We start from the raw sequence: 17,526 nt of genomic DNA, 5'->3' as shown, positions 1-17,526 counted from the left end.
AAATGAAAGAACCATCAACAGGGAAGAATCACAAATGAGTCTCATTTACAAGCAGATGAAAAAATTAAGGAGTCAAGCAAAATCCTGGGGAAGTCTATGTGGGAACAGCCAGTCAGGCCAGAAATGAAGTGCATTAAGGAGGTGGTTTGGTAAGTTCGGAAAGAATGCTACAGGTCTCCAAGTCCTTGGCCAGAATCTTACCACGTGGAGGATGAGAAAACAAAAAGACAATATACAGGGCTTGGGTGTGGTATGCATTTTTTTAACCAGGAGGGTGAAGGTAGACAAAAAAGTAGGTCTTGGTCAATGTAGTCCAGCAAATACAGTGTTTTTTTTACTATGGATGTCTGCTGCAATCACTTGATGTAACTGCCATCTGTCACTCAATACATTCCTAAAACCTAAAACCTCTATAGCTCATTCTAGCCTTGCTTATTTAAAAATATACAGGACCATACTGAAATCTGAGGATTGCTGCATCAAGGATTACTATGCTCTGTCAAACTTATATCTTATTCACTTTATGGAAAAGACTAGAGTTGCTTAGCATCATAGCTATGTTTGTTGTACCTAAGTGGGGGTTCTCAGCTTTCTACTGATTAAGATTTTCATCAATGTTTTTTCATGGTGGTAGATTCTTTGTAAATAAATTGGCTTCCAAGATTGAATTGACCAGCTAAGATTTTTTAAAAACCCACAAAAAATAACAACAAAAAGCCTACAAATTCCTGACTCCCCTGACAATAAAATGTATATGTTAAAAACAATGTAAAAACTATATGGTCCAGTCCACTCCATCTTGAGGGATGGTTGATGCACTCAGGAAACGGTTTATACAACAGGAAAAAAAAAAAAAAGGAGTCTTCAAGGAGAATCTGAAAGAAGACAGACTGACCTGGTGCTCCTCCAACTGTCCCAGGCAAGTAACATATCATGGAGGTACAGAGCTTATCTCATAGGGCTTGGAAGGAATCATGAACTGGGGAGACTTACCTGCAGTCCTCGTGCCCTGTGTGAGCATGACTAGATACAGGACAATCGAGGCAGCCTCTTCTAAAGCTGCTCTTCTTGCTCCCAACATTAAGCAATAGGGATAGGAGCCCACCCAGAGGTGGGTACAGAACAAGGGATCAACAGACTATGATAAAGGTAGGACCAACTACACCCTGAGGAACTACTGGCACTACCAATGTGATCACACTTAAGAGTCCACACACACACAACAAAAAAAAAAGTATGAAAACACCATGAGCACAACACTACATTTTTGCTTATTTTTGCCTAGTCTGTTTACATTTGTTTTAGTTTATTCATATATTTGTATTTTATCTTGTTCCATATGGCATTTGAAGTGAATTCAGTATTCAGAATGTATTACTCATAGAGTGGGGTGTGAAATAGTTTTAAGAACAGAGTGGGGTGATGGATTTCTAACAAGACAGCTCCTTAATCAGCACCACAGTGGTGGACAGCACCCTGCCCGGGATTCTCCTCGCTGATTGGTAGGACTTGCTGTTTAACCCCTGGGCCCTTATCTGGAAATTAAGAGAATTATGCTTTTCCAATTATATATTTTTAAGCTGATGGCTCTGAAGCTTCTCAGAGGAATCAAATGTGCTAACCAAGAGTCCTGAGCACATGACAGGTGCTTACCAAATTATAATGGAATGGAAATGGATATAATTGAGAAACTGAAATTGAGTTCACTCTCCTAGACTCAGTAAGCCCTCTCTGAAAGGCTGCATTCTTTTAACAAATACTCTTTTCAAACACTCATATAATGAATGATATAGAGTGATATACAGAATGAGGTATGAAAAAGGTACAGTACTTTACAGATAAACATTAAAATTTTCTCAAGAATAGGAGAAAATGATTTCACATTCCACCATTATTTCAAGAATGGGTCTTTCGGGTTCAAAGCCAGTAAGTAACATTCTTTAGAAATCATCACACAACCACCTAATTAAAGCATCCTGGAATGAGATATGCGTGGTATGTTACATGACCGTGGCACTCAACTCCAATTTTGCTTCCTGTACAATATCCCTCAAGTTAACAAAATTACTGTAGAGTAGCTCTGGGTTTAAGATCCCTTCAATAAAGACAAATCTCTCTCCACTTCCAACAGTAGAGAAGCTCAAGAGTTTTTATTTTGATTTGTTTATGGATCGAAGCATTAAGAAGGTATATTTTATTAATAAATCTATTATTAAATGATAAATTTAATCTATATTAAACATATAGCTATTCTTTCTACAATTTAAAGTAGAGGCTGATTGATAGAGTGATCTTAAGAAATATAAATTTTAGAACTGGGATTAATCACAACAAAAACAGTCTGGAAATCTGACTTCAATATTTCCTAATAGCTAGTCCCATTGGTATCTGAGCCTTTGCCCTCAGATTTCAAAGGGCTGCTGTAACTAATGTTTCTACCATTAAAAAGGAGAGTTTCACTCTGCTTGATAACTGGAAGAATCATTCACCTTGAAAATAAGAATGAGGAAAATAATTTAAGCTCTCTAGGCCTACATTTTGAAGAAGCTCTGTATTGTTCAAAAATGGAACACAAATGAAGTTTTATGAGGCTGACGAACACTGTTTAAAAGGAGCCTGTTTGCTATATTGAAAGAAAGAGCCATGGGAATGGCCAGAAAATGAGGGAATGGCACATTTCCCATTCATACTCACTGCTAGATTCCAACCATCAGGGGAAAAAGACAAACCCAAAAATGAAAAACAAACAAATGGATGCCAATGAATAGTGAGCTTAAACAACGTAATCCACCAAGAGTATTAAACTACTGTCAAGACTATAAAGGGATTATCTTGCTACTAAGTCTTCAAATCTTTACTCTTCAAATCTTATGCTACCTTCCAGAAGCAAAAAAAAAACTTAAGACACAATGGTAAGTACACTGTGGGCTCTAAAGAAAATCTGTCAGGTGGTTTGGTCATTTTCAATATGGAAATATGGAAAGGTCAGTTCCTGAAAAGATGCAGTGTTACCCGGACTGAGGATTCCCAAAGTTCTCAGGTTCAGATCCACGGTGGAAAGGAGCCCATGTGGATGAGAGCATGTGTTCCAGAAGCTCTCTCACCTTCACTCAAAGGCATCTTGCAAGTATGTCCAATGCTCCTGACTAATTTGAAATTGAATGCAATCTCAGGTTGACTCCTTTTTTACCCAATTGCTGTAACATTAATGTAAAACATTTTTGTGGGCATAAATCCTAAACCTTCGTGTCCTAGTGTTTATTTTAATTAAATTACATTGAAACTTTTCATTTCTATAATAGGATTTAAGCTTTAATTTTCGCAGCTTTTGTCAGATATGTGGGCAACAATATAATCACAGGGGAACAAAGCTACAAATGCACAAATTATGAAGCTCTGACCTTTCTGTCTCTTTGCATCTTGCTTTGAAAATCTGCTCACTCCACACCACAGATTATATGCAAGAGTCATCTTTTTGTGAAGCACATAATCTATTTAACCAGCTTTCAAGTAGTCAAGTCACATCGCGAGACAACGCTTGGAAGCCATTACCGCCCATTCATTGGCTCCCGTGCACAGCATGCTAAGGAGTCAAACGCCCTTCGCCTCAGCTCAGGAGCAGGAGCGGGAACATCCAAGGTGGAGTGGAGACACCAGACTGGTAACCAGCCCCTCTGTGCATCCTCCCTTTCCCGAAAAAAAGTCATTCACTCTTTGAATACCACCAAACTTGTGAAAAGACATCCTAATGGCATGCTATGGTGGCTGGGATAAAACTTACCATAATCTTAACAAAAAGCTACCTTGAATCCAGAGGTAGAGTTGAACTGTACTCCTTTCCCACCTCACATGTCCACAAAACTGAGGAAGAACTAAATCAGAAGCAAAAAGGTGATCCTAATTTTATAAAACTGTTCATGGATGACCCTCCACAGCTTCAGCCACTCCTAAGTCTTTGTTTCCCATCTCTCCTTCCTCTTCCATGATCAATCCATACAGGGCTAAGGGAAGAGAGCCAGCCAGTTTCTCTGTACAAACACAAAACCTCTCCTCCCCTGAATCTAGTGAACTACGTATGTATGCAGCTGGTCACGCCTCCTCCTCCTCTCTGCTGCCCCCTGAGAAATGAAGTGCTGTATTCAGAAATCCACGGCCATTTTTGTTTGTGCAATAAGTCCGTACTGTGGACAAGCACACTGTCCTAGGAGCCAGCAATCAAGCAGCAACAGCATAAAGAAAGCCATATTTAGGGAGCTCTCATTTTAGGGAGAGACCACAGGTAAGCAAGCCAAAGAAGAAAAAATAGGCAATGATTTCAGGTAGTGGGGAGTGTCAGGCCTGGGGCACTGGGGCTGGGGGTATTCCATGCAGGGTGATCAGAGTACCTCTCAGAGGAAACTCCCTATAACACTTTTCTCTCTTTTCTCTCTTTGATCCAAGTTTACTATCTTTTAGCTCATATTTGACATGATAATTACCCTCCTCGATGAGGGCAGGATCTTATCTGCCATTCTCTACTGAATCCTCTGTAAAAATGAGAGACATGGCTAATGCTGATTGACTGTGCCTTAGACGTGAGATGAAAATCTCAGCACTATACATACTTTCATCTTCAAGATGCATGATGGAGAAAAAAAAAATAAAATAAAAAAAAAACAAAAAACAAAATGCATGATGGAGGAAACAAGAACAAGGCAGTGAGAAAGCTGAAGCCAGGAGGGTAACTTGTTGAAGGTCACTGAGATAGCAGGTGATAGAGGTAGGATTTGAACACAGGTAGTCTGATCATAAAACCCACACATTCAGTCCTGCTGTGTCCTACCCTGCCTCATCACAGACAGGCCTCCAGAAATACATAGTTCTTTCTTAATGAGGAAGTAAAATAATTTGTAGGAGAAATGACACAAACCATTATTTTTTTTTTCCTTTTTAAACAAATCACAGTTAAAGGAGAGGCTCATGCACTCAGTGGTGCTTACTGTGAGTAGTCGAGTCTCCAGAGGGCCTGGTGCCCAGGCTTTATTGGCAGACCATGTGGCAGGCACCCACCATGGCCACCAGGTCCATCTCAGCTCCTGAAAAGCCTTCTTATACCTGGGAGAGATCTCCATATGACAAGCTGTGCCTCCCCAGTACAGAAGTCAGAACAAGTCCACAGGCACTCTTGCACCTGGAAGGCAGGTCCTGCCAAGGAGGCAGGTCCTGCCAAGGAGCTCTGATGCAACTAGAAACAAGCAGTGGGCGGGACAGCTCTATGAAGAACTCCCATTTCCCTCCACCAGGGTAGTGGCCACAGAAGCAGCAGGATAGCACAGCCCAGACCCAGAGGAAGCACGGCAGCTGGGACACCCGTGAGTAAGCAGCGACAGGAGCCACAGTTTCCACACCAACGGGGTCAAACAACCCTCTCTGCCAAAACACACATCCCCTGCGATGGCCTCGCACACTCAGATGGATACGACCTCAGTTTCCGGGTCCTTCAGAAGACAGAGAAGCAGCAATCAGGAAAACAAGGCTGCAACGACAGGACACAGCAAGCCTCAGCCTACCGGGACCCAACTTGGCAAAGGCAGGCCTCTCTGCAGAGAAACAATTCCAGTTCAGTATGCCTAGCCTTGCTGCACCCAGATCATCTTGTCACTCCCACTGAACGGAGATTCTTAAAACTATGGAACGTATTCAATATGGGGGGTGGCGGGGTGGTGAGGAGGAAAGCAATGTTTTAGAGCAAAGTAACTCAGTGAATCCCTTCTAGGAGCCAGGCAACCCACATGCTGGTGAGCAAAGACAGGCCCTGGAGTCCCCACTGGGGAACCTAGAGGAGCCACACGGTGATGTACCCTGACCACACAACTTCAGTTCTGTACAGTTCTAGAACTCTGGACATGTGGGGCGCTCATCTGACTGGTTCCACTGGGATCAGGAAAAGCACACAGACCAGGACCATCACAAACTAATAAAAACTGGAACAAAGCAGGAAAATCAGGGCCATCCCATCACATCAGAAAATACTTTGACTTCAACGATTTATACCAAACATGGTACAGAATATTTTGCAAAAGTAATGATATCTGAAGACTTCCGCTGATTAGTCTTTCCTGAGAAGGAGGTGAGATGGCTGTAGGCTGCCTTGAAAAAGCAGGCGGCCCACAGATGAGAAAAATCAGGGTTGTCTTTGCTATCCCTTCGCAGAAAGTTTCTTAATGCTCAAAGCCTGTATGACGGGACAGGGGGTCCTCCTTCTTCACACTGGACATGGGACGGTGTATTCTGAAACATTTCCAGACGGCCTGTGAGCATCTGGAAGCACATGTGGGCAGCCAATGCTGGTTTAAGACAAGGCCCACTGACTGGGTAGCTGGGGAGCTGCTTCTAAGACAGGAGGCTTCAGGCGAGCTGTGGCTCTTGTAGCACAAAGTCAGTCTCGATTCACATTATTTCACATGACCTCATTTTCCATGTTGGTGCAGCTTGCTATGAAAATTAAGTCCCTAACTTTGTACTTAAGATTTTAGGTTAATAATTAACAGCATGTTGCAAAACTTCCACAACAGGCCTTGAGGCGGTCTTTAATACAAGACTTACAGAACAAGAGCGAAAGGAGAAACGGTGCAGGAAGGAAGAAAATCAGAATCGCCAGACTCCCAGGCTGACGGAATTACCAAAAATAAATACGAAGAGTCCCTTCCAGCTTTCTACTAGCTAAGGAAATAAAGTTACGCTTCAATAGAAGAAAACACTCCCTTGAAATGTATTCTTAGAAGAATTTCTATTTTAAATATTTTTAATCGAACCTTTTATATTTTAGGTCCTCATTCAAAGAGAGCTATGTGATAGGTGGTACAGAGTTTTGTAATAGAAATTATGTGACATAGGGAAGGAGGTCATCCCGATGTCAACAGTCAATAAAAGTACAATCAATCCATCGACAATTGCTATTCATTGGTAATTGTTCATTCAACGAAGTGGTGTAGGTCGGTGCTGGTGGTGGTGTGTGCATCCTTGGGTTGGAGGGTTAGGAGAAGGGACATCAGTAACTCTCCTAATATAATCCAAATAGAAAACTTTTGGGGGGTTTTACTTGCTCTGGTATAAAATGTAGTCGATACAGAAAGAAACAATGATGCAGTGGTCCCCACCCATCACCTCATCATCACGCCCTCCTGAACCCCATAGTTTCACCAAGCTTTAGAAGACACCTGAGGAATGAGTAATTCAAGACCCAGCCCTCCAATGAGGCCCTGAAGTATGGACAGTCGGGATTGCTAGCTGAAGGAGATTCCTGTGCTTTGAATCCCAAACAATGGCAACGGAGCTGCCTTTCAATTATGCAAGTCAGCTATGGGCTTGTGGCCCAGATAGAAATGTTTGGAGGGGCTGCAGAAACCCATTCACTTCTTAGTTTGATGTTTCCTCTCAAAAAGAACATTCCCACTCAAGTGAAGTCTTGGCATTTTCTCTTAACATAAACCTTCATTGTAAGTGTAGACTCCAGTGCAATGATAAAGTTCGATCAAGAAATCAGGTTAAAGCCAGCAGGAAAACAGAGGCTCCAGGAGCCCAGAAGTTACGAAAGACTAATCTGGACATACACTGAGTTCTAGATGCAGCCAGGAGCCCAATAGGACACCCCCAGCCAGGGCTGCTCCGTCCCTAAAACGCCACACTCGAGGACAAAAGAAAATGAATGGAACAGCCAAATGTCTGGACACAAACAGAAGAGTAGAGATCTGTGCCTCTCGGTCAGAATGTCACTCAACGGTCCCCACATCTGCCTCCACTAAATGAGAAAGGTTGTGGAATTATGCAAAGGTTTTAAGCTTTCAATAAAACTGCTTGACAAGTGTAAAATATTAATTCAATCTGTCCAAATAGAAAGAAAATGATTAATAAAAAGGGTAGGGAGATAACGTGGGGAAATAGAAGGTGTTCCTCAGGATAAATGAGTTGAGGAATCATTAAAATTCTTATTACTTTGAGCAGGGTTTGAGGAAGCCCTGTCAAAGAATGCAAAGTTCAGGAAAAGACAGTACCATTATTTCTAAATTTAAAGAAAACTTGACATTTTTCTTTGCAATCATCTGAATGGAGGCAGGTGATTGCCTCCCCAGGATAGACAATCACACATCTTAAAGGCTACAATGTACGCTGATTATCTTAGGGCTTTAGTGTATACCTAAATTACAAACTACGAGGCTTTCCCCTTCATCTTTCAATGATCTATCACTCCACTGTACATCAATTACCATTCTCTTGTAAGGACTAAATCTTCCTGTCTTGTAATGGAGCTGTCTTAATTGGTTGCAACCTCCGCTCCTTTTGGCATAGAGGAGAGAATTCAGAAGGGACAAGGCCTATAGACAATGAATAATGGGACAATTTAATGATTCTCAGGGTTCCACTCACCGTGCTGTGTGAAGAGGTCACTGTGAATGATTTCAATCAAGCAATATAGCTTCTGAATGGTCAGCAAACCCATGGGAACATTTAGGATGAAATCAGTAAACATTTTGCTATAATGAAAAACACAAGTGAAGAGTTTAGGAATATAACAGCAAAATGAGCCACTGTGTTCAAGATGATACTGAGATGCAAGGTCATTAAATGGTGATTAAGCTCTACCAGAACGTTGGATACTGCCCATAATAGAGACCAAAATCTCACCCAACGAAATGATGCTTTAAAATGTTATTTTTCACTTCATGCCCACTCAAATGGCTATAATCCAAAAGAGAGACAATAACAAGTGTTGGCTAGGATATGAAGAAACTGGAACCCTCATATCACGTTGATGGGAATGTAAGTTGGTGCAGCCACTTTGGAAAACTGCTTGGCGTTTCCTGAAAATGTTAAACCGGTTACTTAAGGACCCACTCCCAGGTATATACCCAAGAGAAATGAAAATACATATCCAACACAAACCTTGACAATGAATCATAGCAGTATTATTCTTCATATTCAGTAGGAGAAAAACCCAGATGTCCATCACCTCAGGAGCAGACAAACAACATATACCCATAAAATTCATCCCTAACAAGGAATGAAGTTCTTACAAAGGCTACAACACAGATAGACTTTGAAAATATTATGCCAAGTAAAAGAAGCCAGGCACAAAAGGCCACATATTATATAATTTCCTTCGTATAAAATGCCTGGAAAAGGCAGATCTGTAGACACAGGAAGGAGATTCGTGGTTGCCTTGGGCTGGGGTAGGGACAGATTATTAATGAGCACCAGGGATCTGAAAGGGGTGATGAAACTTCCCTACAACTGGATTACGATGACGGGCACACAACTCCGTAAAAATACTGAATGCCCTTTAATTAAATACTCTAAAACTGGCACACTTTATAGGATGCAACTTACATCTCACTAGAAATTTCTTTTTAAACATTACTTTTACAAACAGTTGATAAAACTATGAAGGGGTCTTAGACGAAGGGTTCTTGTTAGTAACAAAGAAAAGTCTTTCACCAATCATAACAAAGGTTCTATAAAATAATAATTTCAAGTACCGGCAAAGTTTGGGAAGACAGACACCAACATACTTTAGTAGAAAGTTGCTTTGACCTTTAGAGAGCAACTGAGTAGTATTTGTTAAAAATCTTTTAAGAAAATGCAAAAAAAGAAAATATAACACATGGTAATCCCACTTCACTGTTTTTCACTGTTTCTGCTAATGATATACATAAGGGCAAGATCCTACAGTTAAGCTACAAAAACATGTATCCTAGCATATTTTATAAGAATAAAAACCGAACAGAACCCAGTACCCATCACTATAGCACAGTGGCCTGTTTTGCTGTAGTCAGAAAGCCTGGGTTGGCCTTGAAGCACCACCACTGACCAGCTCAGTTATCAGGGACAAGTTACTTAGCATAAAAGTAGGCTAATAACAGAACCGATGTCATACCACTGTTGGAAAGATTAATTGAACAATACATAGAAAGTGCTTTGCGTGAAGCCTCTTCTATATGGAGAAAGCACATAATCGATGTCAGTGCCTACTGTTGCTACTTAAATAAATGATGGGCCAACATAGGATCGAACACCATGGAAGTTATTAAAAATTATGATGTAGAAGACTACTCCCCAATGTGGGAAAACAAAATGTCTTACATGCAGAAACTGCCTGTAAAATAAAGAATAATTGTGTTGAATTTTTTTAGGAAATATGTGTGCACATATGCATGTGAATATTTGTGCATGTGTGCAAATCCACATCCTTTCAGTTATTTTTAGGCAGTGGAATTAAGTTTGATCTATTCTCCTCTGTGGTCTCTTCTGTATCATCAAAACATCAATCAGTTTTCTAAAAAGGATACAATACTTACATGATTTACAAGGTCATGTAAAAAAAAAGGTCATATCTTATCAGTAGATAAGGTGGGGTGCCTGGGTGGGGCTCAGATGGGTAAGCAACTGATTCTTGGTTTCGACTCAGGTCATGATTTCATGGGTTGTGAGATCAAGCCCTGTATCAGGCTCCTGGCTCAGTGGAGAATCTGCTTGCAAGATTCTTTCCCTCTGCCCTCTCCTTACTCTGTCTCTAATAAATAAATAAATCTTTAAAAAATATATGAAATATCAGTAGATAAGGTGTTGAAGCAGCACACAGGCATGCATCAAGAGACAAGGGATCAAGAGCAGACGGGGCTGGCTCCAGAGAGGGGGTCTCCCTTGGCTCTCCAAGCACTGATGCAAGCACCCACTGTGAACGTGGATGCGGCCCCACTAGTTGGTTAGAGTCTGACCCCTGTGCCTCGAGAGAAGCACAATCCCAGAGTATGCCCATGGGCCACCCAACCACAGCTTGCCCCACTTCTCCTATTCTCCAGACCTGAAGCTCTCCAACAAAAGTCTCACTGAAAGCACCCAGAAGGTTCACTGAAACCCAAGGGCTGGGCCCCAGGCCCTATTTCTAACTGGGGAGACCTGGGAAGGAGCCTGAGATTCAGCATTTTCTGACAAGGCCGCAGGGGCTGCTGATACCTTCTGTGTATGCCGTAGGGATGGGACACACTCCCTAGACAGGGCAGACATGGCCCCTTCACATCTCCTCTTCTCATTGAGGGTGTGCTAAGCTATGCCCAGTGTTGTCGGTGCTGGGGGGCAGAAAATAAATGTGTCCATGGAGGACACTAAATCCTCAGGCATTTCAGAAACCTGGTGATTCGTGGAGGAGAGTACACCCCCCTCCTCCAGAAAGCCCCTCACCCTTCACCTCCCAGGCATGAGCAAGCTAAAGTAGACACAAAGAAAGGGGAGGATGAACATTGTTTATTCAGTTTAAACACTCGGGGGACACATGGACCTTTACTAATATTTAAATGGGCTTTTCAGCTGCTAAAAACAGTCCCATCTCCTGCAGGTAGTTTATGATGTCAAATGTTAAATCAAAACCACAATCAAATGCAGACAAGGGCGGTGCTTTAGGTGTCTGAGGTTAGAAAGGCTGCACATCCCAGTGGCTCTCAACAGTCATGCAGAACCCAGGGCGTCTACAAATTTCACAAGTAGACCTGGACTCAGCAACCAAGGAGGGAAAAACAGGTGGAAAAAGGAAGGATTCGGTCAGTCCTCAGCCTCACTCCTTGGTCTGAAAGCCCAACAACCAGCTTCCTTGAGGTTGCTTTGATTGTGTTAATGTTATCTTAGGTGACAACTCCTAACCATCCTGCCTGAGGCTTGCAGTCTGTCAGGAGGAGCTCACGATGAGCAGTTGTGCACGTGCAGGGGAGAGGAGTGAATAGTAAATCTCCTGTGTCAGATATTTTAGGTGCCAAAAACAAAACAAAAACCCAACCACTACATAGTGAAATTCAATCTCTCGAAGGAATGCAAAATGTCAAATTTGTATGATCTACCCCATGTGTCCCCTGAGTGTTTAACAAACTGCTAAAGAAAATACTTTGACTGTTGGTCAAAAGACACCATCCGATGGGGTCTTTTCAATATAAAGTCATCGTTAGGGAAGTATCCCAGATACGACAACCAGCATGTCTTCAGGAATGATCCAGGGCACTGACGCCTGCCAATATGAGACTGAACCTTGAGTCTCATAACCTCCATGCACAGAAAGGAGGCAAAGTGAAGGACATGGGAAGCCTGCCCCTCAGGTGCTTCCTTACCTGAGCTCTTTGGGATCGAACACCAATTTCACATCGTTGACAATAGTTGGCAAGTACTTCAACGCCGCCCCCTGCAAACCAAGAGCAAAGAATGCTGAGCCTAATGCAGTCTGGCAAATGTTAACACAAATCTGTAATTACTATGAAGAACCACAGACATACCAAGAAGAGAAAGATAGCTTTCTAGACGAGAAGATGAGATCATCAAACACAACAAAAATAGAGCAAAGAAAAAAAGCCTCTGATCCACAAACAATGGTGATTTGTTAGATGGTTTTCTTGACACATAATAATTTAACAGAGGCCTACAGTTATTGCCTGGGGACCAAATGCCTATAGTGCACTAAGTTTTTGTGTGATTTTCTCCTTAACCCTAATGAAGCTATAGTGGACACAGGAAGACCCCGTGTCCCTCAGAAGAATCCCCTACCATTCAAATCCTGCAGTTGCTTCACATTCAACATCTAAAATGACTGTCTTTGTTCCATTCCAAAACTATTTCTGTATATCTGTATATCCCTTAATTAGGAATCTGTTGTTTCTTCAGTAGTAGCCTTATCTCTTATATTCCTATTTTGCATTTTCCAGAAAATCCACACTCTCAAAAAATAAGAGTGATGCTTATCATGACAGATCGTACTACATGCTATGTGCTGCACTGGGACCTTGTATATATTTTATCTTTCATTCCAATAGACCTCCGACAGAGAGCTGGCTGTGTTGGACAGCCAGGGAACTGCAATGGAGACGCTAATTACTCCGCCCCTGATCAGACCGCTAGACCTGAACAAAGACAGAATCAAAACCCAGTTCTGTGGGCAGCCAGAGCCCCAGCACCCTCAGCTACACAGCCTGACGGGAAAAGTTAATAGATTTTCAGTGTTCTGACTATGGTGGGCCTCCCCCTCTATCTGTGACTCTATGTAACTCCTCCTGCCAGGTTGGGCTCCCCTTCCCAAAATGAAATGGGGGAAATAATGCTGATGCTAAGGACATGAGAGGTTACATTAAAGTTCAAACTCAAGCTGAAAAGAGAACAGGGTAATGCTTTGAACGCTGGAAAATACTGCACTTATTGCATAAACAATTGTTAACATTATTTTCCAAAAGCAAGAGTGGTGTTTCAACAACCAACAACAAAAAACCAAAATGGAGTCACCTGTGCTAAACTCCATGTCAGCAAACCAAGGCTTCACACCTAAACTAATTGCAGTTTCAGCTTCTCTCAGGAACATAAGATTGAACTACTCAATCTGGAGGGGCGCCTGGGTGGCTCTGTCGGTGAAACAATTGCCTTCAGTTCAGGTCATGATCTCGGGATCCTGGGATTGAGCCTCCTGTAGGGCTCCCTGCTCAGTGGGAGGGTCTGCTTATCCCTCTCCCTCTCCCAACCCCCTGCTTGTGCTCTTTCATTCTCCCTCTTCTGTCAAATAAATAAAATCTTAAAAAAAAAAAAAAAAACCCACAAAAAAACAAAAAACAAAAAAAAACAAAACTACTCAATCTGGAACTCCCTGGGCAGCACTACTGAAGTAATCCACCTGATAGACCTCTTCCAACCCTCAAAGAAAGAAGTAGCCTGCTCGTCCCTTGTCCTTGCCCCCTGCTGCCTATAAAAGTCTCATTTTGTCCAGCTCTTCAGAGCTCCTTTCTACTTGCTAGATTGGGATGCTGCCCAATTCATGAATCATCGAATAAAGCCTATTAGATCTTCAAATTTACTGAGTTGAATTTTATTCTTTAACAGCAAAAGCTCACTTTAACATAATACCCTGAATATACATGGTCCACAAATTTGCAATAATGGAACACAGGCCCCGCCACCTCACCACTGAATGAAACTAGTTCCATACCTCACGCCCTATACAAAAATTAACTTTAAGTGGTTCATAAATCTTAAACATAAAACTTTAAACTACACAATTTCCAGAAGACATTTGTGATGGGCTAAGCAATGATTTCTTAGATAAGATACCAAAAGCTTAATCCGTAAAAGAAAAAAAAAATCAATAAATTGTGGTTCATCAAAATAAAAACTTCTGCACTTTTAAAACTTACTGCTAAGATAATAAAAGATGAGTCACACTCTAGGAGAAAATAATTGCAAATCGTTATCTGATCAAGATTTGTATCCAGCATATCCAAAGAACACTTAAAACTCAATAATGAGAAAACAATCTTCCCTCCAAATAGGCCAAAGATTTGAAAAGACAGTTTTCCAAAGAAGATATATGGATGGCAAATAAGCACTTGAAAAGATGCTCAGCATCATTAGTCACCAGGGAAATGCAAATTAAAACCACAGTGAAATATCACTAACACCTATTAGAAAGGAAAAAAAAAAAAAAAAAAAAAACCAACCCTGCCACCTGACAATATCAAGTGCTGTTGCAAATGCTGCTGGGCTGAATGCAAAACAAGGTCAGGAACAACTGTGGAAAAGCACAAGACGATTTCTCATGAAGTGAGACATGCACTCTCCATACAGCCCAGCAATTGTACTCCTGAGTCTGGACTCGATGATATGCAAACTTGATGCGCACACAAAACCCTGCATGTAAATGTTGACAGTAGCTTTCTTTGCAATCATCAAAAACTAGAAACAACTCAAAAGTCCCTCAAGAGGTGAATCCATACAATGGAACACTACTCAGTAATTAAAAAAAAAAAAAAAAAATCGATCCCGTGTTACACACAACATGGATGATCTCAAATGTGCTCGGAGCAGTAAAACAAGACAAACTCGAAAGGCTTCGTACCATGTGATTCCATCTTTAAGACATTCCAGAAAAGGCACAGCTATAGGGACAGAGACCACCTCTGTGGGTGGAGCAGGGGGAGCTTGTGTACACTGAGGGAAAGAGGAACGCAGGGGAGGGGTGATGGCACCCTACTACATGACTGTACTCAATCTGTACCTTAATTCTCAGAATGAATAAAAACATAAGTCCTAGACAGACGGGCCTGGAAAAACCTTAGAGAATGTTCCTGAATCTCAACGCTGGTGCCTAAGAGGTACGTGGTCGATTCCAGTCACTTCAAATGAGTTCAAGTTTCCTAATCTATAGCTTGGGAATATTATGTCCATGCCTGAGGATCTCCTGGGTGCTGGACTCTATGGACACAATACATCCGCAGGACAACATGAGAAAGATCTCTTATCCCCATTCACAGATGACACAGTAGAGGCATGCAGCGAAGTCATGTGTCCAGACTCATGCTGCTGAGATGTGGAGCAAGGCTGTGCACGCCCACGGTGAGCACACTAGTTGTCCCTGTCTCTCTCAGTGCGGCTCGGTCCGGATGAGACAGGCAGGGCAACAGTGTTCTGCGCCGCACAATCACTGAGGCTTGTTTCCTAGGGGTGGGCCCTGTCCTCCCACACCAGCCAGATCAAGGGATCCCAATTACCTCCTCGGCAATTCAACTTTGGAATTTATCAAGTTACTGCAGGTTACCCCCATTTCTCAAGGATGAAGCAGACGGGCGACAAACAAGACAGGCCTCTATGGCCCGCCTTGCGCTTGTTCCCCGGGGGCCTCCGGGCGCTGCGTTAACCAGGCACACAGACAGCCACACCGGGCCAGGGCTCCCTAGGGCCTCCGCCCATCCAGAGGTCACAGCGATGCCCACAGAAAGGGGCATGTGCCCACCAGAACCCCAAAATGCTGCCTAACACAGAATTTATAGCACATGGGGTTTGGAGAGAACAGAGGGGTTCACGCACCTGCCACCAACCCTGGCTCAGCTTGGGAACAGAGGACAGAGCCGATGGAACAAAGAGAACAGGACAAGCAAGGAGCCACCTCTTGCACCTGCTGCCCATCCCTGCTTCCCATGGGGCTCTTCCGTGGTTCTCCTGGAGCCTGGGACCTCAGCCCTCCCCACCCACCCCAGCTCCTACGCCGGAGAAAAACAAAATCCACCAGGAGAAGGAGCAGAGGCACCAGAAGGTCCAGGCGGAGAGGGGGAGCACCCAGCTCCCAAGGACAGCATCCCGCGCCTGGGCTCGGCAGGGACCCTGTGCCCTCTGTCACCCCTCCTCCCTCCGGGTGACTGGGTCCTCACCCCAGCCGCTCCTTCCCTCCACGTGGGAGCCCACGCTTGTCTCTCAAGAGGGAAATGCCCCCCGGCCCAGGCGCACGGGCAGTGCCCAGGCTGGGGGCTCTCACGGTGCCCGCTGCCCAGCACACTCCCGGCTTTGCCCTGTCACCTCTCCAGCCGCACCCTGGCTCGGGTCCTGTGGAGGCCCCAGGCCTCTCCCTAGGTGCCCCTTCTCATGACCCAGCTGCGAGCCCTCACCTGCTGCCTTCCTCTACACCCACCCTTCCCCAGCTGCCTGTGCAGGGCCCTGTGCTCACCACCCCTTAAAGATGGGTGTCCTTGGAGTCCCATTCTAGGCTTCTCCCCTTCCTCCACATGCCCCTCAGGGAGCCCACCCTTCCGCCGGGCTGCGGAGCCCTAGTGCCCACTGCCCAGGCTCACCTTGCTCCCGGGTAGAGGTGGGCGTCCCACCCACACGCGGCAGCCCTGCTGGCCCAGGGGCGCTGCAGACCCCACCCGCCACAGGCCAGCCCGACACCTGACCTCCCCGGGGACACCTCGGCTCAGGGTGCCACACGGCCCCGTCCCCAGGTCACAGCCTCCCTGCTCCCTCTTCTTCAAGCGGGTGGAGCCTCACTATGAACTGCCCCTGGTTCTACCACCTTCTCGGCCTCTACAGCTTCTACCACCAGGTCTGGGTGCCTCTGTCCCCGGCTGGCACCGCTGCCGCAGCCTCCTGACGGACCTCCCGCCTCCACACGGACCCCTTCAAGTCTGCACCCCAGGCGGCAGCCAGAGTGCCTGTCCTGAAACAAGAGGCAAACCTAACGTGGATGCTTTGGAGGCATCGCCCGACTCCTGGGGTACCAATCCAACTAGCCGGCGCCCTCAGAGGCTCGGGCTCCTCCTCCCCAGTGTCTGAGCTCGGCGGCCCCCACCTCCCCCTGCAGGAGGCTCTCCCACCAGTGGAGCCTCTTTCACCAGCAGGTGCACCTGTCTTCCGTCTTCCTGGGCCACTGCTTCCCTGCACGCCACGCACGCCGGCTGTTGCCCCAAACACCCAAGAGTTAACCCCCAATCACGCCCGGGTCCTTAGCTAAGACATCATGTTCTTCAAGACACAGGGACCTCGGGTTGGGCGTCTGGAGAGGCTCCTGCTCTGGGCCGTGTCCGAGTGCCACACACCAGAGCCCGTGCGCCACACAGGGCTAGCCCTTCGCTCCGGGCTCCCTGAGGCCCTGGAGGCTCTCAGACACAACACACACTCCAAGACATCGGACTGACGGAGCTCTCTACAAAACCACCTCTTAATTCTCAAGAGACACTCCACGTCTTTGCTTTGGACCCGCAG

General features: G+C 44.5%; 1 protein-coding gene across 2 annotated transcripts in view; it reads right to left on the bottom strand.

Annotated features, from left to right (window-relative positions):
- The window catches only part of DOCK1 (dedicator of cytokinesis 1), a 494,693-nt gene that overhangs the window by 313,367 nt on the left and 163,800 nt on the right, over window positions 1-17,526 (bottom strand). For both annotated transcript variants that reach the window (XM_025467625.3, XM_025467626.3), the window contains exons 24-25: window positions 12,132-12,202; window positions 8,407-8,513 (exon numbers count right to left, since the gene is read on the bottom strand). In XM_025467625.3, coding sequence (XP_025323410.1) covers window positions 8,407-8,513; window positions 12,132-12,202 — 178 coding nt within the window. The remainder of the gene's footprint in view (window positions 1-8,406; window positions 8,514-12,131; window positions 12,203-17,526) is intronic.

The sequence above is a fragment of the Canis lupus genome, chromosome 28 (assembly GCF_003254725.2).
Source record: "Canis lupus dingo isolate Sandy chromosome 28, ASM325472v2, whole genome shotgun sequence".
In the NCBI taxonomy this organism is placed as follows: domain Eukaryota; kingdom Metazoa; phylum Chordata; class Mammalia; order Carnivora; family Canidae; genus Canis; species Canis lupus.
Note: the sequence above shows the minus strand (reverse complement) of the source record. Positions and strands in the feature narration are given on the sequence as shown.